At 44.4% G+C, this 21,062-nt stretch overlaps 1 protein-coding gene across 4 annotated transcripts in view; it reads left to right on the top strand.

Annotated features, from left to right (window-relative positions):
• SPTBN1 (spectrin beta, non-erythrocytic 1) overlaps positions 1-21,062 on the top strand; it is a 198,318-nt gene that overhangs the window by 136,593 nt on the left and 40,663 nt on the right. For all 4 annotated transcript variants that reach the window (XM_027072443.2, XM_015074694.3, XM_053200601.1 and 1 more), the window contains 13 exons: positions 3,416-3,507; positions 4,723-4,803; positions 5,196-5,311; positions 8,588-8,700; positions 9,458-9,645; positions 10,635-10,752; positions 12,151-12,309; positions 12,976-13,278; positions 15,022-15,175; positions 15,852-16,722; positions 16,822-16,959; positions 17,764-18,520; positions 19,370-19,572. In XM_027072443.2, coding sequence (XP_026928244.1) covers positions 3,416-3,507; positions 4,723-4,803; positions 5,196-5,311; positions 8,588-8,700; positions 9,458-9,645; positions 10,635-10,752; positions 12,151-12,309; positions 12,976-13,278; positions 15,022-15,175; positions 15,852-16,722; positions 16,822-16,959; positions 17,764-18,520; positions 19,370-19,572 — 3,293 coding nt within the window. The remainder of the gene's footprint in view (positions 1-3,415; positions 3,508-4,722; positions 4,804-5,195; positions 5,312-8,587; positions 8,701-9,457; positions 9,646-10,634; positions 10,753-12,150; positions 12,310-12,975; positions 13,279-15,021; positions 15,176-15,851; positions 16,723-16,821; positions 16,960-17,763; positions 18,521-19,369; positions 19,573-21,062) is intronic.

Consider the following 21,062-nt stretch of genomic DNA (forward strand, 5'->3'; position numbering starts at 1 on the left):
GATATGTGTGTACACTCTGTTTTCACTTTCTCATTCTCCTTTGGATGTGAGGAAGCCATTTTCAGTGGGAATATGCAAAAACCTTACGCTTGTTTGAATCGATGACAATTCTTTGGGTTTGATATACTTGAGGGGAAGGCTCTAAGTATAGATGTCTAAACCAAAAGGAACTCTCAAGGTCGTTCTGTCCAGTTTCTTTGTGAGGAAAGGGAGGAGCTTTATCCAGGATTACAAGGCCAGTCAGGGCTGCAATGCATACTTCTGACCCTTTAGGAGAGAGCTCAGAATTTCAGCACTGTGGAGCACCTCTGGCCTGATTACTGGTTCTTTCTCCAGGCAATGCTTCATGCTCTTGCTTTTCAATTAGAATTTGAAATGCAGGAAACACTTCTTAACCAAAGCGTCAGGTTACTCTGCAAACAAATGTCCTAACAATCCTGTCTCCTGGGTGGCTGTGTTCTCTGTGCCTTTCCTTCCTGTTCCACCCCTTTGATATAAAGTCTGATTGATTTTTCTAGCTAAATAAAAATCTCACCAAAAAAGGGCAAAGCCAGAAATCAAATTATAGCTCTCTTTGTATTCTTCCTAAAATTCTGAAGTCAGCGGGTAACCAGTTGTTTTCTTTCTCATTTCCACTGGGAGTGGGTTTGAGTTAGCAGTGTTTTGGGTGTGTATGTGGGAGGAGGAGGTGGGAGCAAAAAGAGCTATCCAAAGAAACTCCCTGAATGGTCGTTCCCAAGTCTGGCTGATCATCTGACTCCTTGGGAAAGCTTTTTACTAATTCAGATTCCCCTGTCCACACTCCCAACTATTCTATTTAGGTGGGTTTAAGGAGGGACCACTGTTGAAGAAGACATGAATGGAGTTAATTACAACAACCAAAGACTACTTTGCAAACAATTCTTATGTAGGTTTCTGTCATTTAGTTCCTGAATGACTTGAAAATGAATACCATTAAATTCACTAATAATAGCTCTCATTCTCAGGCCAACAGAGGTGATATTAACAGCACCCTCCTTGAACCTCACCTCAGTTTTGTAGAGTAAAATGTTCTATTTCTGTTGCCTTTGGCCTGTAGGAATCAGAGCGTGGAGGGGCATCCTGATGGTGGCCTCTCTTCACATCGGGTCATTGCCCACGTTGGTGAGCTGGCACACGCAGCCCTTTCCAGGATTCTCAGTATGAATGGGGTTAAGTCATCGATTAATTAGCTTCCTGACAGCTTGCCTTTTTCTGTAATTGAACTTGTAAATGCTGATACATACTTTCTCTCTTTTTTTTGAGGCAAGAAATTTAGGCTGATGATGTCACTGCATGGCCTGCAGTGTTAGTGTCTTACATGACCTAGCTTCCTCCAACAGGCTTATTGAATCATCACCCATTTCACAAATACGTATTGATTCTGCGTCAGCCAAGGCCCAGCTTGCTTTCTGTCTCCTCTGTGAAGTTTCCCCACGTTCTACAGAAATCTCTTTCTCCCAGTTTCTGAATATACAGCCTCATCTTACATTCCCTCTTTGTGTGTGTCTGTGTGTGTGTAGCCCCAGAACTCCCAGGACATGGCCTGGCCTGTCTGTGCATAGTAGGTATCCATTAAATACTAATGATAACACACAGGTTTTATTCTGTCCCTTTAAAAGAGAGTAAAGGATATTGTGAGAAACTGGAGTGAAGGCCTCTGAGTTTGTCTTGTGTAGATAGGGAGCTGTCTTCATTGCAGAAGAGTAGACTGTTTCTAAATGAGCAAGTGTGGAAATAGACTCCCTTCTTCACCCTGAAGCATAAGGAGGTTGACAGGGGTTAGTGTGTGGGATTCCACCTGTCTGTCCTGATGAATCTGTGTCTTATCCCTTGAGTAAGGTTGTTCTTTCACATTTACTTTGTGCATAAGAACTCAGGATCCTAATGATAACGTTTGGAGCTTATGCAGACTCACCTCACATACTTACCACAGTTAAAGAAGGATATTTTTTTTAGAAGTATAATTATTTCAATTTGTAGGTGTTTTTCCTAGTTGAAAGTTTCTGACTTTTTCATCTCTTATTTATATATTTTATCCTCCTCCTGTCTCTTTTCCAAAAAGAATGCTGGGGCACATCTCTAGATTAAATGGGAAGACCTTTAACAGGGACGAAGGCAGGGAAACTTGGAATGGTTAGAGCTAAAAGATGATGGAGGGCCTGCTAGGCCACCACCATTTACCCCCACCCACCATCCCACATTGTAGTATCATAGGCAAGAACCTAAAGACAGAGGGTATATAGAGCATTTTTCTAAAATCACATAACTGGTAGATAGCCCCTAATCTAAAGAGCTATCATTTATGGATCTTTATTATGAAGTCAGCACTTGATATTCTTTCTTCATTTAAGTGCACAACAGTGCTGTGAGACAGCCACTGTTGCTGTTGCCACTCCTCAGATGGGAAGCTAAGGAACTTGCCCAGTGACACACAGTTGGTGGTGGAACCTAGTTTTAGACCTAGGCTGTCTGATACTGGTGCCAGTAGACCAAGCTCTGTGTATACTGTTGTGTTTATGATGCCAGTGAGCAGCTTATGAATGCAGACTGTCTTGGTCCATTTGGACTGCTATCACAAAATACCACAAACACGGTAGCTTACAAACAATAGAAATTCATTTCCCGCAGTTCTGGAGGTGAAGTCTGAGATCAAGCCAGCATGGTCTGGTGAGGGCCCTGTTCTGGATCACAAACTTCTCCCTGTGTCCTAACATTGTGGAAGATGCTAAGGACCTCTCTGGAGCCTCTCTTATAAGGCACTAATCCTGTTCACGAGGATCCCATCCTCATGACCTAGGCACCTCCCAAGGGCCCCATCTCCTAATACCATCACCTTTGGGAGTTAGGATTTCAGTGTAAGAATTTGCAGGAGTCATAGACATTCAGACCATAGCACAGACTATAGAAGCACAGAGTGTAAATGTGTCCTTTCTCCAAGAATTTGGGTCACCTTTTAGGAAAAGGAATATAGACTATCCTCATCTATGAGTGACACACACCCTAGTGTGAAAAAATAATTAGTTATAAAAAACTGAACCAGGTATTTTTCTGGGATCTGACAAGGTTCAAGTTATTTACAATGTGAACCACTGTGCTAGCTTGTACTTGGAAAGATGGGCTACCTAGAGGTTAGAAGTGACTCCCAGTGGATAGTTCTGAGAAGTCATGCAGGTTAAGTAGTCTTCACTTCTTACCTCCATGCAAAGTAGAAAACCTAGTTGGTGTTTCTGTGAGGTGAAGTGTGAAGAAAGCAGTTTTCTTTGGCACAGTAAGTAAATCTGCAGGACTGGATTGTGATCTGAAGTTTACTCTTCATGTATAAGACCTGTTCTTCTCTAGCAGTCGTGGACAGCTTGACCCATCTATTTGACTAATACTTCTTTGTAAATCTTAGATCCAGGATATCAGTGTAGAAACTGAAGACAACAAAGAGAAGAAATCTGCCAAGGATGCATTGCTGTTGTGGTGCCAGATGAAGACAGCTGGGTGAGTGTGAACTCACAGGGGATCAGGGGCCACTGCGCCCAGGACAAGGTTCCACTGCAGTCATCACTTCTGAGGTGTTGACAAGTATCTCTTCCACTGCTTCCATCGAGAAATCTTATTAACTCATAAACAGTTGATAGCTGACATTTTAGCTAGCTCACAACATGGAAGGAGTTCTGATTTATATTCTGGACCTGTCATCTCTGTAGTCACTTTCCCTCTCTTTGTTAAAGACGCTCCAGAGAGCAGTATATCTTGAATTTTAAAATCAAGAAACCATGTTTAGGAAACACATCCATGATATTTTTAAAAAGCAACTGTGGGTTTTCTCCTCCCTTTAATTTTCGCTGCTGTTGGAGAGCTTTGTGTGATAAACTTAAGAGTAGTCCTTATACATTATCTCAGTTTTCCTTAGTGAAATTTTAGTGAAAATACTTTTATAGCACTGCCCCTGTTGTGTTGCTCACTAAAATTGCTAGGATTCATGATACTTAGCACCGATTTTGGTTAACTGGAGTTTTTGTCAGAACTACTTTGAGGACAGTTATAACTCTAATGGACATGATCAATTAACAGTAAGCATGGAGCCCATCAAGAGTATATGTCTAATAAGGGCATCAACTTAGTTATAAACCTTTAGTCAACCACAGATACAAAGTTAGTAATGTGCAGTATGGTACAGAATAGCTCAGTGATGAGGGGTAGGTCTCAAACATAGGGAAGTTTTTCAGGGAGATACTTGGTTTATAAGACTTTATTCAAGTCAGTGATAATAAGCAAGAAAGCCAAGTGTCATGTGAATCCCAGCTGCTTCCTCTCCCCAAGTAGCTTGTGAATTCAGATCTCAGTGACTGCAGACTCCTGATATCTTTGCTGACAGAGTAGAAGGCCAGTGAAAGCAGAGAGGCCTCTAGGCATCTGGGTTGTGGTCATTTTTTCCTCTTTAAGTGTTGTTTTTAAATCTAGGACACAGTTCACAGTCTTTTGGCCAGTTACTTACCAAGAAAGAAAAGCCATGTGGATGTGTATTTTTTTATTTTATAACATGCTGAAGTTGAAACAGTGTTTGCTCTGACTTAATTGTCCTTTTGACATATACTGCCTCAACATTTTTACAGTGCTTACAAACTTTTTCTTAAATACTGCATTTCACGAAATTGTAAATCTTTATTTAGTAATTCTGTTGATTTTTCTCTTGTGCTTGGTCTCTGCTAGGTACCCGAACGTCAACATTCACAATTTCACCACCAGCTGGAGGGATGGCATGGCCTTCAATGCCCTGATACACAAACACCGGTAAGTTAGATCCTTAGGAATCATGCTAACGATTTGGGGGTAGAATGTTGACACTCTTCTGTTAGCAGATCTGGGTGACTTTTGATCCTCATATCCATTGCCTTAGATGTTGCACCACGGTGAGAATTCTGCATTCCATGTGAGGAAAATGTGAGAGAATATGTAAATTCTCCCAAACAGACAAGTTTGCCCATTATCTATCTTCAGCTGTCTTAATAAACTTTGAAGTGTTTATTCAAAAATCAGATTTCATTATTTGATGATTAAATAATATTATAGAGTTTTACTCTAAGGGGTGATTTCTACGGCTTTTGGAGTAATGATCGCGTCTCATTGGTCACATGTGTTTTCAAGCCATAGTTTTTGTCATGTTCCACTGTTGTTCTGCATAGGCCTGACCTGATAGATTTCGACAAACTAAAGAAATCCAATGCACACTACAATCTGCAGAATGCGTTTAATCTGGCAGAGCAGCACCTTGGCCTCACTAAACTGTTGGATCCGGAAGGTAAGGACGTGAGGGATGAAAGGTGGGATGGTATTGGGGGGCTTATATAAAATCTGCTTTCTGTCAATTTGTTTTATTTGTGTAGTGTGCTTTGGGAATTATTGAAGGAAGAGGAGCTTAATTTTGGGGTGGGAATTACTTGAGGATTTGTGCAAAGGATTCTGTTTAAAAAGGCCTTGAAAGATGACTGTGGTTTAAACATGATGGGAAGGGAGGGCTTGCTAGGCAGAGGTGCTTGTGTGAGCAGAGGTGTGGAACCAGGAACTAGGAAGGTGTGTTTGGGGACTAACAGTTCATTGGGAATGGTGTTTAGAATAATAATAGGAACTACCACTGGAAAGGTGGGTCAGGGCTCTACAGGCTAAAATTTTTAGAGGTTATTCAGCAGTCACTGGAAGTTCTTAGAAGCTGTGCTCAAGGAAGAGAACCTGCCATAGACTCTCAGCAAATGTTTGTTGACTACTTTCATCCCAAGGTGGCAAGCAGCCATGGGGGATGAATGGGTGCAAGACTAGGGGTGGGGGGTGGGAAAGGTGCCTCCTAGGAGGCTGTTCAGTGTTTGCTGTGAGCAAGAACAACTTAGGTGAAGAAGGTGGATCAGGAAGGGGAACATGTGAATGGAAGAAGTGTTAAGACTTAGTCCCTTCTTATGGCTGACCGCTTCTGCCTGAAACCACTGTCTCCACTCTCAGTCCCTGCAGCAGGACCCCAGAGACTGACTGCAGGTGACTTGGAGTCGACTGGTGTGGGGCATTCCCTCAGGCCATAACTCCCTTAGTTCACACAGAATCCTAATTGTAGGATTTTAGCGTGAGTTGTCATAGGTACTTTTTCTTATTTTGAAAAGCATTTGAAACATAAGAGGATTTGTTTGTAGTGCTGGAGCTCTTTAGATCATGGCTCTCAGCTGCGAGCAGATATTACAGAGAAAGCTGTGAGTGAAAGTTTAAAGTTCTTATAAATATAGAACAGGAAGTTGAACTCCCCAAGGACAGATTGAGGTCATGAGGCTGCCAAGCAGGCTTGCTCTTTCCAATGCATCAGATTCACTGATAAATTCACTATACAGGAAGTGGAGATAAAATTATCTTTGTGCTAACCCATTAAATGATTTCTTAATATAAACAGAAAACTAAAATTCCTTGGGCTGTGATTAATCTTCCTTCTTAACCCCTACTTTAACTATGGGAAGACATTCTTCTTCAGCTGTAGCTCTTTGTGCTTTGCTAAATAACCTTTTTTTTTCCTACCACTATGACAGATATTTTTTAAATAACTTGCTCATTAGTTAATCTTTCTAATCACTTCCCAGTATGGAAAAGGGGATTGATGTTTCCCAGATCACAAGACAAGGAGCTAAAAAAAGGCAGTTGATGTCACTTGTCCGGTTTGATCTTGATTATTAGTTGTTCTTAGCTATTGTTAGTTGTTGAGTGCCCCAGAGAGCATCAGCTAAGATAAGATTGCAGTTTAGTTACAAAACCACAAGGTTTTTGCCTGCTCACATCTTCCCAGTCATGTTGACATTTTGTGTTTATTGTATTGTGTACAGAACCAGCATTTTTTTTCTGGCCTTCATCCATTTCTCTCTCTTTGGGGCATACTTGAATGGGGCTGAGCCAGATGCAGAGTTGGCCACAGGGACTCTGGGGGGGAAACAGTAGCTGCTCTGCTGGCCCCCATTGCCATCAGTTGCCTCGGTGACACTGGCAGGGAGCTTTCTTGCCCTGTGCCCTAGTATTCTCATCTTAAAAGTAAGAGAAACAATCCTGCCTCACACAGGGGCGCCAGGAAGATAGAAGGCACATGTGTGAATGCATTTTGAAAAGCAGCCTGATTATCCTATGTATTATTCATCCTATGTGTTCTCTTCTCCATCTGTCCTGAGTTTAATACGTCACTTGTATTGCCATACCTCAAACACTTGCCATCTTCATGCATTTATTCCCCCTCTTAGTGAATACTTTCTGACTACCCACTTTGTGCAACACAACACACCAGGAATTTGAGAGGTGGAGCAGCACCAGGCTTACCAAGACACAGGGTTCCTACCCTTGGGGACTTAGTCTTGTAAAACAAAGAAAGTGTGTATGAGTACTGAATTATAATACCTGGCAGAGAATGGACTGTGTGTCCATGTAAACAGAGTCCTTAAGGGAACTTAGGAGAGAGACACTAATTCTGACTGTAGGGATCAGAAAGAACTGTGTTGAGGTGGTATCTTCAGGTGGAGCTGAAGGTTAGGAAGAAGGTGATGGCATGGGGAAGGATGTCTTAGGCAAAGGGATATTGTGAGTAAAGGGAAGGAGTACTAGGAATTGTGGAATGTGTGTGTGTGTGGGGGGGGGGTGTTGAATAGCCCGCTTATGCCTGAGTCTCCTTATGCCTGAGAATAAATAATAGGCTATAGAATTAGAAATGTCTAGAACAGTGGTTGGCTCTTATAGGGAGCCTGATAAATACTCGATGGATGGATGGAATGAAGGGAAGGAAAGTTATGGCAGAGGGTTAAGGGGCTTAGACTTTATTTCTGTAAATTGTAGGGTACTTTTGAGTAATTTTGAGCTAGGAGAAAGAGTGTTCACAGCTATGCTTCTGGAAGATCAACCAGGTATAGTGTGTAAAGTGACTTGGGTGGTAGGGAAACCCAATGAGGAAGCTATTGCTTCATATCTGGTTATGTGACCATGAGAGTCTGAACCATAAATGACAGTAAAGACTCCATAAGTAGAATCATCTGGACTCAGATTTGGTGACTAACTGGATAACAGGTAACAACAAGGTAAAGATGTCCAAAGACTGAATGATTGGAAGAAATTCAGGTGACATTGGCATAAATGAGGATTCAAGCAGCACAAACCCAGTTTGGGAGTAGAATTGGGCAGGGAGATGAACGTGGTGTGGCTAGATAGTAGCCACATTGCTAAGAATTCTGACATAATTCTTACTGTATTCTTCATTTTTCTCTAGTTGTTTTGTGTACATATTGTTTTCTTCATGGCTTGGGATCCTGAAGAGAAAGGATCATGTCTCTTAAGACTTTTATGTCCTTATTGCAGTAGTAGAAGGCATTCGTGAATATTCATATCATAAAAGAGTCAGTGAGATGGTTTCATCCTCATTAGCCTTGTAATTACTGCACTGATGGCAGAACTCTAAGTATAAAATTGGAGACACTGACCTGTGTCAGTATTAGACGGTCATTCTGGGTTGTTGCTGCTGCCTGGGTGGTAGCACTCTGAGCAGAGTACTGAGGAAATCTTCTCCGGGTTACAGATATCAGTGTGGACCACCCTGATGAGAAGTCCATTATCACTTATGTGGTGACTTATTACCACTACTTCTCTAAGATGAAGGCTTTGGCTGTTGAAGGAAAACGAATTGGAAAGGTGAGTTCACACCAATTTTATAAGTTGTGAGACATGATTAAAGCTCGTGTCTTAATGTACTGCCACCGAGCACCTTGTTCTCCCGTGCACTCATCAGTTCAGCCAGCAGCAGCTTGTGGTGGACACTTCTGGTGGCAGAGAAGTAGGCAGGAAGCCTCTTTGTCCCTAAGAGTAACAGGAGGTAGGAGTAGCTACAATGTTTAGGGAGGGATTTCAGGGGCATCTCAGACCCAGAGACAGCCCTCCCCTACACCCTATCAGAAGATTGGGTATTGGAAATCTGAGTCGGTTGATGTCATGGGTAGGAAATCCTATTTATTCGGTTGAAAAGGCCTCACTGTTATGCTTCTTAATTCTCATTTGGCTGATGTTCACCACCATATATTTCAGAACACCTCAGAAAATTCAAGGGCATTCATGGGACAGGACCAAGCAAAACAGAGCCCTTTTCGTTTTTTCTAGGAATTTTGGAGCTTAGGCAACAGGAGTCATTCAGAATCTGAAACCCGTTGCCTGCGGGTTGGGAGGTTACAAAACCAATTACACTTGAGTTAAGCTGTCATTGCTCACAAATAATGGCTGCAGTCTGAGTGCCTATTAACAAATAGTTCCTCTAGTTTGAAATGCTTGGGCCAGAGTAGCAGAGAACTATTTCAAAGCCAGTCCATTAAGTGTGCATGTGCTCATGTAGGGTTATAATCACGTTTTTCTTACTTGGCAACACAATCTTTCCCGTTTTTCTAACTCTTGTTTACAGGTGCTTGACAATGCTATTGAAACAGAAAAAATGATTGAAAAGTATGAGTCACTTGCCTCTGATCTTCTGGAGTGGATTGAACAAACCATCATTATATTGAACAATCGCAAATTTGCCAATTCTCTGGTTGGGGTTCAACAACAGCTTCAGGCTTTTAACACTTACCGCACTGTGGAGAAACCACCCAAGTAAGATGCAGATTGGAATGTGTTATAATTAGTGTGGAAAGAGAGATGATTGCAGCATGGACCCCTGCTTTCTGACTTGTGTGATCTCCTCACTTAATGAATGCCTGTCACCAGTGGCCTATCTTACTCCTTTTCATCTGACCCTGAGTGGCTGAACTTTATTACAAACCATGCCCTCTGTGAGCCCTTCCAGTGGATTGTGTCCCTGGTCTGATACATGTGATACATGAGAATCCTAAGAAATAGTACAAGTCCCTTATACCAAACCCTCATGCTTGATGTGGATTTTAGAGAAGCAGCGGAGTGCATGGATATTGTTTATTATATGACTCCCAGTAGACCTGGGCAGTAACCCATTGTCAGGCTTACTGAGAAGTGTGTAGCAAAATGTGTAAATACTCACATTGTGTTGAGTAAAGACAAATAATACATAGTTTTATATCTATCTGTTCAGATCAGTTTTCACTTCCCCTAAATTTGATTTTTCACTTCTTTTTGAAAATTCTAATTGTCAGATAAGGATTATGGACCTTATCCCTTCTTATAGTTGGAAAGTCATTCCTTTTTCTGTAAACGTGCTCTGTTGAGAATTCCTTGCTGCGGTCTCTGAAACCCATTGAAAGTTATAGTAGGTAGTCATTTGAAGTAATTCTTGCTGAATGTTTTCAGCTGTGCCCATCATCCGGGATGTATATAATCTAAACCTTGAATGAAGTAATTAATAAAGGACTGGTATTGTATGCCCCCAAATATAAATCTCAGTAACAACAGTCAACCAACCCCACCAAAATTCCACAGTTAGGTGCATTTTTTGAGGTCTATAATACCCAAAACCTAATGTACTGCGCCCTAACCTGAGTTGCACATAAATCTGACCAGAGATAAATGGCTTTTAAGATTGTGTGGCTATGGGAAATGTTTTTTTCTCCAAAAGCAAATTAATTTTTCCCCTTGAAGGAACAGCATATTTATTTTTTTTCTGTGCTTAGGTTTACTGAGAAGGGGAACTTGGAAGTGCTGCTTTTTACTATTCAGAGCAAGATGAGGGCCAACAATCAGAAGGTCTACATGCCCCGGGAGGGCAAGCTCATCTCTGACATTAACAAGGTAAAGCCAATCAATCCATCTGGTCCTGTTAGGGCCTTGACCTGCTTTATTGCTTCAGGTTCTAGGTCTTGATTGCTAAGAGGGCAGTCTGAAAGGGTCTGTCCCAGCCTGCTGAGTTGAAGAGTAACAGTGGTGGCTGGGGTTTTGCCAGGGGGTCAAGCAAATACTTGAGGTGGGCTAGTCCATTGGAGTTTGGTGAGGGAATGTTAGATATTATCAAACTGGTCTTGGTTCATTCTCTTTACCTTGTTACTCTCATTTGTTCAAGGCCATCGACTCCATCTTTATTTATTTATATATATTTTTAATGTTTGTTTGTTTGTTGAGAGAGTGGGGGGGGGGGGGGGCAGAGAGAGGGGGCAACCCAGAATCTGAAGCAGGCTCCAGGCTCTACACTGTTAGCACAGAGCCTGACACAGGGCTCAAGACTCATGAACTGCAAGATCATGACCTGAGGCCAAAGTTGGACACAACTGACTGAGCCACCTAGGCACCCCAACTACAGCATCTTTAAATTGCAGAAGGGAGAATTTGAAACCTTATTTCATATATCTGGAATATATATGAACCTCTGGAGGTTTGAGCTTAGGATTTGGGCTGTTTCTATCAGAGAAGCTGTCCAAAAGTTTCCATTATTGGCCTGTTTTGTCTGTAATGATAGAATTTCGTGGTGGGTATTATTTCCAAGTAGAAATTTGAAAAATGTAGAACTGTGGTCAGTGGTACACATTTAGATTATTTTATTTTACATTTTTTTTAATGTAAGATATATTTCATAGAAATGAATTTAATGTGGACATTTGGTGAGGATTTTGAAAAAAATGCTAGGTGTGTGAATTAAAAACAAAGTGGCACACAAAGAAGGGGGAGGGCATGGGAGGTGCCTGGCTGGTTCAGTCTGTGGAGTGTGCCACTCTTGATCTTGGGGTTGAGTTTGAGCCCCACGTTGGGCATAAAGATTAGTTAAATAAATAAAATGTTGAACCAAAAAAACAAAGCAAAAAAATAACAAATGGCCCAGTATGGGGTGAATAAGAGATTCATAATATGATTTCTTTCTGAGAAAAAGGATTTGTCTTTTTTATGTGATCAGAGCTGTTGAAGATACTTTGATTCCTCTCAAAGTAAGAGATTTATAATTTAGTTATATTTCTCCATATCTGCCCTGTTTTGTTTTCCAAATATAGCAGACCTTTAAATAAAGATTGGAGAGAGTGTTCGCATGTGGCTCAACTGAGAGAAAACGATTTCTTTTCTCTGGGCTTAAGGGTCAGGGAGGCTGGAAACAGGATGTCCCTTTTTAAGTTCTCAGGTCTTAATGAGAAGTACTAGCCATTGACTGTAGCCAAGGAAAGTTCCTTGAACATTGCAGGAAGCTGTTCTTTTTCGCCCCTGTAGGCCTGGGAAAGACTGGAAAAAGCGGAACACGAGCGAGAACTGGCTCTGCGGAATGAGCTCATCAGACAGGAGAAACTGGAACAGCTCGCCCGCAGATTCGATCGCAAGGCAGCTATGAGGGAGACCTGGCTGAGCGAAAACCAGCGTCTGGTGTCTCAGGTTCTGCTCTAGACCTTTTTCGGGGAACCACTCCTGGGGTCATCTAGAAATGTAGACCATACCCAAGGACTGCAGGACAGCCACTTATCAACACCCACTATTCTGAAGTAACTCGAGTCCTCTTGCTCACTTCCTATGAAGAGGATGTTTATCATTTCTAATATACTTTGTCTTCTGTTTATCTAACTTTTCATAGATTTGAAAACAGCTCAAGCAGTTTGTTTAGAGCCAGTGAGTGAGTGTGAACTGCTCACATTTATATAATTTTTAGAAATTTCTCTTACCTTCTGTCTCTGACCATCTGACATTCAAGGCAGTTAGACTAGTCATGAAATAAATAAAAGTGGCTTTCTTTTTCTACTTAGCGTAACGCAAACTGTCACCTGCTCCAGTCACATAAGTATAAAGGTCTAGATATGAGCTTGGACTCCAGTGTAAAATGAGAAGTTGTTGATTGGCTTTGGAGAGGGCATCCTAGCTCGACTAAGGTGTTGTAAGTGTCCTAAGGAAGGCGGAGACAGACCAGCATCTGGCAGGGCTCAAGTCAGTGTGGCCTTAGAACCACCAGAGGTGGTGTTCAGGATTCATCCTCCGTCTCGGTTTCTTTGTTCCAGCTGGATGACTTTTTTATTTTGTGGGGTTTTTTTCCCTCCCATTTCTCTATAGGACAACTTTGGTTTTGACCTTCCTGCTGTTGAGGCCGCCACAAAAAAGCACGAGGCCATTGAGACAGACATCGCCGCATACGAGGAACGTGTGCAGGCGGTGGTAGCAGTGGCCAGGGAGCTTGAGGCGGAGAACTACCACGACATCAAGCGCATCACAGCAAGGAAAGACAATGTCATCCGGCTCTGGGAGTACCTGCTGGAACTGCTCAGGGCCCGGAGGCAGCGTCTTGAGATGAACCTGGGGCTGCAAAAGATATTCCAGGAAATGCTCTACATTATGGACTGGATGGACGAAATGAAGGTAGAACTTGAGTGAAAGGAGGCCAGAGCTGATGAAATGGGGCCTCCCTTTTCTGGAACCCACGCTGTACAGTGTGCCACTGGTCTAACTGCCCTCTCTGTGAAGCCACAGAGGGGCCACATTACCCGTGGGAAGATTGTTAGTTTAAGAGTTAAATGGCGTGTGGAGTGTAAAGACGAGTTCTGTAGCTAGAGGTCAGCTGCAGTGATTTAGACTTCATTTAGATCTGTTCCACAGTAGCGAGTCAATCAAATGTTGTTGATTTTTGAGAGTTGAACTAGCTTTCCATCTCATTGATCTGTGTGTGAGTGGCTCTAGTTTGGGGAGGGGCCTGGGAAGATAATGTGGGCACATGGGAGAGTGGTAAGCAGTGTGTTTGGGAACCAGTTGAGATTGTTGGTGCTGGAGCTGTGTAGTCTTGTTGAGCCTCCTTTCTTTGTTTTTAAGTGGAGATCGCACTGACCACCTACCTCAATCCGTTGTAGCAAGGACTAAGTGTGGTAATATGTGTACACATCATAGGACAGAGTGGATTCAGAGTGGCTGCCACTGCCAGTTTTTGCTTCCCCTTCCTCACTGGACAGCCCTGAGCATAGAGTTCCAAGCTTGCCTCCCGTCCGGGAGGAGACCTGCCATTGTGCCAAATTCCCACGCCCGTTTGTGTTCTCTGCTGCAAGTGGTAGAAGGCTCGTCCATGTCACACAGTCCCCCAGCTGGAACGCACGTGGCTTCATAGCTTGAACAGAACAGGGCAGTTTGTAGACAGTCCGGGAAACCTCCCTTTATCTCAGCACACTGTGTTCCCAAGCTTGACCTTATGCAGGGATTTCCTTCCTGGGATATAAGCCTTCGTCTTTTGCCTCACCTCTTGAACTGTCCCTGGCGGCGAGGCAGAGTCACCTCATAACATCAGTTTGCCCTCTTATCATCCAAGATTTATTATGTTCTCAAGTGTGGTCTGCATTGACTTTTTAACGTAGAAATGTTCATAAAATCTAACAGGGATATGCTTTTCATTTTATAAATCGTGTTGTACATTATAGTTCAGATTTGGGGCCAGAGATTTCCCTCAGAAGTAGGAGTGAAGTGGAAGTTCCATCTGGAGGGGAGGTCTCATGAGGCCCCCAAGTTGAGCTGATGGAAGAAAAGAAGAAAATGGTAATGGATTCGAACTTAAACCAAAGAAATTGCTCAGGCCCTTCTAAGCATGAAGCTGCCTGACCCTGTGTTTGTTTGGTTAAAGGTGTGGTTTGTAAGCTTTCAACTAGATTGTTCTCCCATTGATGATAGAAGTATCTCAGAGGCATAACAGTAAGCTTTTAACTGAGGCAAACATCCATTTGAGAGGTCCACAACTTCTGGGAGATTTCTTTAAACTTTGAAGTGAAATAACTCTGTGACCTTTATCTCTTATCTTTTTGGGTAGAGTCTTCGAGCCCCAGGTTACCTGCCATACCGCTTTCCACCGCTCCCTTTTTTTCTATTCTGTTCTTAGTGTAGTTGTGACCTGCTCATTCCAGGGTAAATCACCTTTAGTTTATCATGTCTGTCCTGATGAAAGCTTCTGGGTTTGTTTGATTTTGCTCCGAATTGCTTGTCCTTCTCCCCTTGAGATGCAGGGAGGGAGGGTGGCTGGAGAGAGGGTGTAGCATGGTTGCTGGCTCTCGGCATGTCCAAAGATTATAAGACACTGAAGTCAAGATTGTGTGCATAGATGTCCTCTCTGTTTTCTCTGGCGCGCAGGTGCTATTACTGTCTCAAGACTATGGCAAGCACTTGCTTGGTGTGGAAGACCTGTTACAGAAGCACGCCCTGGTTGAAGCGGACATTGGCATCCAGGCAGAGCGAGTGAGAGGCGTCAATGCCTCTGCCCAGAAGTTCGCAACAGACGGGGAAGGTGAGGATGGACTGTCGCAGACATTACTTCTTCATCACTGGAGATCCATTTTTATAGAAGTAGATAAGTGGTGTGTGCCAGCAGGGACACTGTCCCTCCAGTAACTGGAGTTACTGTGCCATTGTAGGTTCCCAGTGGGTTTGTCTGCTATCACATCATGGGTACACAAGATGCAGTGGGGTAGCCTAATGGACACTTTATTTAACTCTGTCTGGCTTTTCTGAAACGGACAGGTGTTTTCCTTAAATACCCAAGTGCTCCTTGGTTTTTAATGGTGATATTTGGCAATCAGACTTGACCTAGACCACACTTGATTCATACCAACACCCTGGTGTGGCTGTTTAAGCATCTCATGGCTTTTTCACATCTGGTTGTACATATCCTTGTTGAGAGGATGTTTGGAAGGATTTGGTTGTGTTCCTTATATTTGCAAAACAATTAAATGTAGCTGCCCTTTTTCTTATAATTTATGTGCCTTTTTTCGTTCAAGTAATGACTTTGCACTTGGGCCAAGAAATGACACTTCTCATTGCCCCTGCCTCATAATCTGGCTCTGCAGTGAGAATGGAACTGGTAATCTCATGGTGAGAAAATGGGTATAGCTCACTGCCTGCGAACGAACAGGGACCTCTGCTAAACTGTCATACTCCCACATTCCTTCCTTGACATTAAACAGGTTACAAGCCCTGTGACCCTCAGGTGATCCGAGACCGCGTGGCCCACATGGAGTTCTGTTACCAAGAACTCTGCCAGCTGGCAGCCGAACGCCGGGCTCGACTGGAAGAGTCCCGTCGCCTCTGGAAGTTCTTCTGGGAGATGGCAGAAGAGGAGGGCTGGATACGAGAGAAGGAGAAGATCCTGTCCTCCGACGATTATGGGAAGGACCTGACCAGCGTCATGCGCTTGCTCAGCAAGCACCGGGCATTCGAGGATGAGATGAGCGGCCGCAGTGGCCATTTCGAGCAGGCCATCAAAGAAGGTGAAGACATGATCGCGGAGGAGCACTTTGGGTCAGAGAAGATCCGAGAGCGGATCCTTTACATCCGGGAGCAGTGGGCCAACCTGGAGCAGCTCTCAGCCATCCGGAAGAAGCGCCTGGAGGAGGCCTCGCTGCTACACCAGTTCCAGGCAGACGCTGACGACATTGACGCGTGGATGCTGGACATCCTCAAGATTGTCTCCAGCAATGACGTGGGCCATGACGAGTACTCCACGCAGTCTCTGGTCAAGAAACACAAGGACGTGGCAGAGGAGATCGCCAACTATAGGCCCACCATCGACACGCTGCACGAGCAGGCCAGCGCCCTCCCCCAGGAGCATGCCGAGTCTCCAGATGTGAGGGGCCGGCTGTCAGGCATCGAGGAACGGTACAAGGAGGTGGCAGAGCTGACGCGGCTGAGGAAGCAGGCACTGCAGGACACCCTGGCCTTGTACAAGATGTTCAGTGAGGCTGATGCCTGTGAGCTCTGGATCGACGAGAAGGAGCAGTGGCTCAACAACATGCAGATCCCAGAAAAACTGGAGGACCTGGAAGTCATCCAGCACAGGTGAGTGCAAGAGCTGCCAGCAGTGCTGAGGCCACCACTCGCCCCCCATCACCACTTGTGACCAAGAGGGTGACCTACCCTGTTCAATTGCTTTTCCAGATTTGAGAGCCTTGAGCCTGAAATGAACAACCAGGCTTCCCGGGTCGCAGTGGTGAACCAGATTGCACGACAGCTCATGCACAGTGGCCACCCAAGTGAGAAGGAGATCAAAGCCCAGCAGGACAAACTCAACACAAGGTGAGCGTGCAGCCAGCAGTGTGTGAGGCCAGGGAGGGCAAGGTCACTTGCTGAGACTTGCTGTCAGGAATTTCCTACAAAGGTTCACTGATACTGTGGCACTGATGTCACAGCATTGGCATGTGCCTTACAACATCCCCTAGTTTTGCAAGAAGTATCTTTTGGGGTGGTGTCATACAAGGCAGCCTAGCCCCTAGCATCAGAAGTCAAGATGTTAAGGTGAGGCCTGTGCCCAGAGTGGAGCGCCACAGCGTCAAGGTGGCACCTCTACTGTCCCTTTTAATCTTAATCTTTCTGGGACAGGGTTTTAGCATGTTTTAGACCTAATTGGTCAGTGAAAGTCCTGATTATCAAGTTAGACCTTTGTCCCCTTGTCCTCTTTCTGTTGCATAAACACATTTGACTAGGTTGTGGTGGCCTTGGCTCTGAAGGTATCTGTCAGGTTTTGGGTTTGGAAAATGTTCATTAGCTGCAGTTCAGAGGTGAGTAAAATGCACATGGCAGAAATGCAGTTACAGAAAAGTAACTGACTCTTTGGGGGACAGATGTGCTGCTGTCACAGCTCCATTGGAGCTCTTTGAACAAGTGCCTCTCATGACTGGCTTTTTTCAGATTATATTGTGTCCCTGAGCTGTTTTGATAATATTTGGTATCCATATACAGAGTGAGATGATTTTCCAAAAAGCATGTATTCCTAGAAGAGATTGAAAGAGGAAATGACCACTGCAGTTAATGTGACTGTCCAGCCGTGGGCTGTCAGCCTGTCTCTTACATGACTCTATCTCCATGGCCTTGCACTCACAGGTGGAGTCAGTTCCGAGAGCTGGTCGACAGGAAGAAGGACGCTCTTCTCTCTGCCCTGAGCATACAGAACTACCACCTTGAGTGCAATGAAACCAAATCCTGGATTCGAGAAAAGACAAAGGTCATCGAGTCCACCCAGGACCTGGGCAACGACCTGGCCGGCGTCATGGCCCTGCAGCGCAAGCTGACCGGCATGGAGCGGGACCTGGTGGCCATCGAGGCAAAGCTGAGCGACCTGCAGAAAGAGGCGGAGAAGCTCGAGTCCGAGCACCCCGACCAGGCTCAGGCCATCCTGTCTCGGCTGGCCGAGATCAGCGACGTGTGGGAGGAGATGAAGACAACCCTGAAAAACCGCGAGGCCTCCCTGGGAGAGGCCAGCAAGCTGCAGCAGTTCCTGCGGGATCTGGACGACTTCCAGTCCTGGCTCTCCCGGACCCAGACGGCCATCGCCTCTGAGGACATGCCCAACACCCTGACTGAGGCAGAGAAGCTCCTCACGCAGCATGAGAACATCAAAAACGAGATCGACAACTACGAGGAGGACTACCAGAAGATGAGGGACATGGGCGAGATGGTCACCCAGGGACAGACCGACGCCCAGTACATGTTTCTGAGGCAGCGGCTGCAGGCCCTGGACACCGGGTGGAACGAGCTGCACAAAATGTGGGAGAACAGGCAGAATCTCCTGTCCCAGTCACATGCCTACCAGCAGTTCCTTAGGGACACGAAGCAGGCCGAGGCCTTCCTTAACAACCAGGTACCTCTCCTCACTGCCTTTGCTTCCTTCCTTGTAGAGCAGGCCGCTGCTTCAAAGTATCCCTGTGTGGAGGCAGAAGGGTATCTGAGAGGCTCTTTTCCCCGACTTCTAAGGTGTTGAAAGCCATCACAGTGTAGGGGATGGGAGCTGCGGGTCCCTGCGGGAGCTCCTCATCTGCAGAGTCCTCTTCTGTTTCAGCTGCTTCTGAGGGTCTGTTACATTCATAGTATGTCCTCATGGTATCACGTCAATTGGCGATATTCTGTGAGAGAGCAATCCAGTTTGACAGTTTGAAAGGTGCGGTGAGGGATTTTTTTGTTTGATTGGTTTTTTTATTTGTTTGCTTGAGTTTTTTGTTTTTTGGTTTTTTTTCATGGAGGAGTAAATGGTTCTGTCTTCCTTGCTCTAGTATAAGAGGGACTTTGAGTCAGAAACTCAGGAAAGAAAACAGCTGAAGATGGTGGCCAACATCAGGGTTGTTAATCTCTCTTTTTAAGAGAGCGTTTGAAGAGTATGTCACTATTGCCTTCATGAGCATATGAGAGGACCCTGGTGGCTGATGCACAAAGCTTTGGTTACTGTCCTCACTCACTTTAGAGAAAAATTTAGCACATGGAACCACTTAAGGAAATTTAGTTCCTTATGGTGTCCCACTAGGTATTTTCCCCTCCCAACTTCTGTTTTTTTCTGATTCAGTAGATTATTTTATTTAAGAATAATGAAGCAAGTGTAATGAAGTATGTTACACAAAAACCCAGGGTATGAGAAACAGTGCTCTCATTATTCTGAAAATGAGTTGTATTTCATATTTCATCCTGCTGTGATTTTGGTTTTCTTTCTTTGAAAAAGGAGTATGTTTTGGCTCATACTGAAATGCCTACCACCTTGGAAGGAGCTGAAGCAGCTATTAAAAAACAAGAGGACTTCATGACCACCATGGATGCCAATGAGGAGAAGATCAATGCTGTCGTGGAGACAGGCCGGAGGCTGGTGAGCGATGGAAACATCAACTCAGATCGCATCCAGGAGAAGGTGGACTCCATTGATGACAGGTACAGTGTTCCAAGGTTCCTGAGGGAGTCTGGCACCCTGGGACTCTCTAGCCTCTGAATCACTGGCCAGACATCCTTGGGACTGTGGGTATAAATTTCCCAGTGAGTGAAGTATGGGCAGCTGGCAAAATTTAATCTATCAGAAAATCTCCCTACCTCACAGAAAATCAGTGAGCAGTTGCATGGCTACCTGGCACTGTGGTTCTTATGGTCAAGCATGTGCAGGTGTCCACAAAAGAAAAGAAGCTGTGAGAAGCCAAACTAATACTAAATCAAAGGGTTGTAAGAGCCCTCATGATGCCGAGTAGCATTTGGATATGAGCCATGCCCTTGGAGAGTTGATGTATAGCCTGTCACCTGGTGGGACTCTGAGAGCCACATTTCCCCAGCTAAGCCCATGTTCACCTTCATCCACACAGGACTCCTCTGAAGCCTTTCGGAGGGAGTAGCGAGGGAGGGCGAGGTTTCCTTGTCCTACGTACCTGGCACAGCCACAAAGGAATGTTATCAGGCCCTTCTCAGAAAATTGGCTTGGATAATACCTTGATAGGATTTTTTTTTTCTGATGAGAGAAAAGCCCCTTTCCTCTTCTGCCAAGACATCTCCAAGATTGGATGCTCTTCTTTAATTTTTATTTGTTTACTCATTTATTTGGAGTTCTGTAAGATTTTTCTCCCTGACTGAGGGCCAATGCACTCTGTTTGTAACTTAATTCTTACCCTGCCTTGGTGGTTACTAAAGTGCGAGGTCAGGGCAGATCAAGATCTGGATGTACCAGCACAGGCCGGTTTTGGTCTGGCCCATCTGCTGCCTAGCCTCTGTTCCAGTCAATCTTCCGTGGTCCCGGTTTGGGTTGGATTTTTAAGGGCTCATCGTGAAACCGATGTCATCAAGAAGCGAGTTCTTCCTCAAGGCTTCTTTTCTGACTTTCAAGTGCAGTGAAAAGGAAGAACTTCTTGCTGAGAGCGTTTCCTTGCTTACCATGTCCAAGAGCATCTCCTGAGACCCTGGGCCAGATTAATGTTTTATCATATGGGTTGAAAGGGGAAATTACTCCCTCCCCATGACGATTCAGCTTTTGGCTTTAGCACTTCCAGTCTGTCTCTTTCACTGATTCAGAGCCTGAACCATATATTCTGAGGGTGGTACTGTTGAATAAGGTATGACATACATTAATTATAATTTTGTGTCTGTTGCTTTTTAAGTAGCTACAAAAAAGGGGGAAAAATCCCTCCACCAAACCCTTGAGTGAGTGTGAAAAATAAAAATTAGGCCAGGTATTCTTAACTTAGAGAAAAAGAATTTATTTCCTTTCTTCCTAATGTTAAGTCTCCAGTTATTTTGTAAATATAATACCTCATGTTCATCTGTATCAGATGCACACAGCTGGTTTCCTGAAGGCGGGCTTGGCCATTAGGGACACGTGCTTCGAGGCAGACGTGCAGCCGCCTTGTAGTTTCCTGCATGTATTTATACGTCCCCTGGTGCTG

Source organism: Acinonyx jubatus, chromosome A3 (genome assembly GCF_027475565.1).
Source record: "Acinonyx jubatus isolate Ajub_Pintada_27869175 chromosome A3, VMU_Ajub_asm_v1.0, whole genome shotgun sequence".
Classification (NCBI taxonomy): Eukaryota; Metazoa; Chordata; class Mammalia; order Carnivora; family Felidae; genus Acinonyx; species Acinonyx jubatus.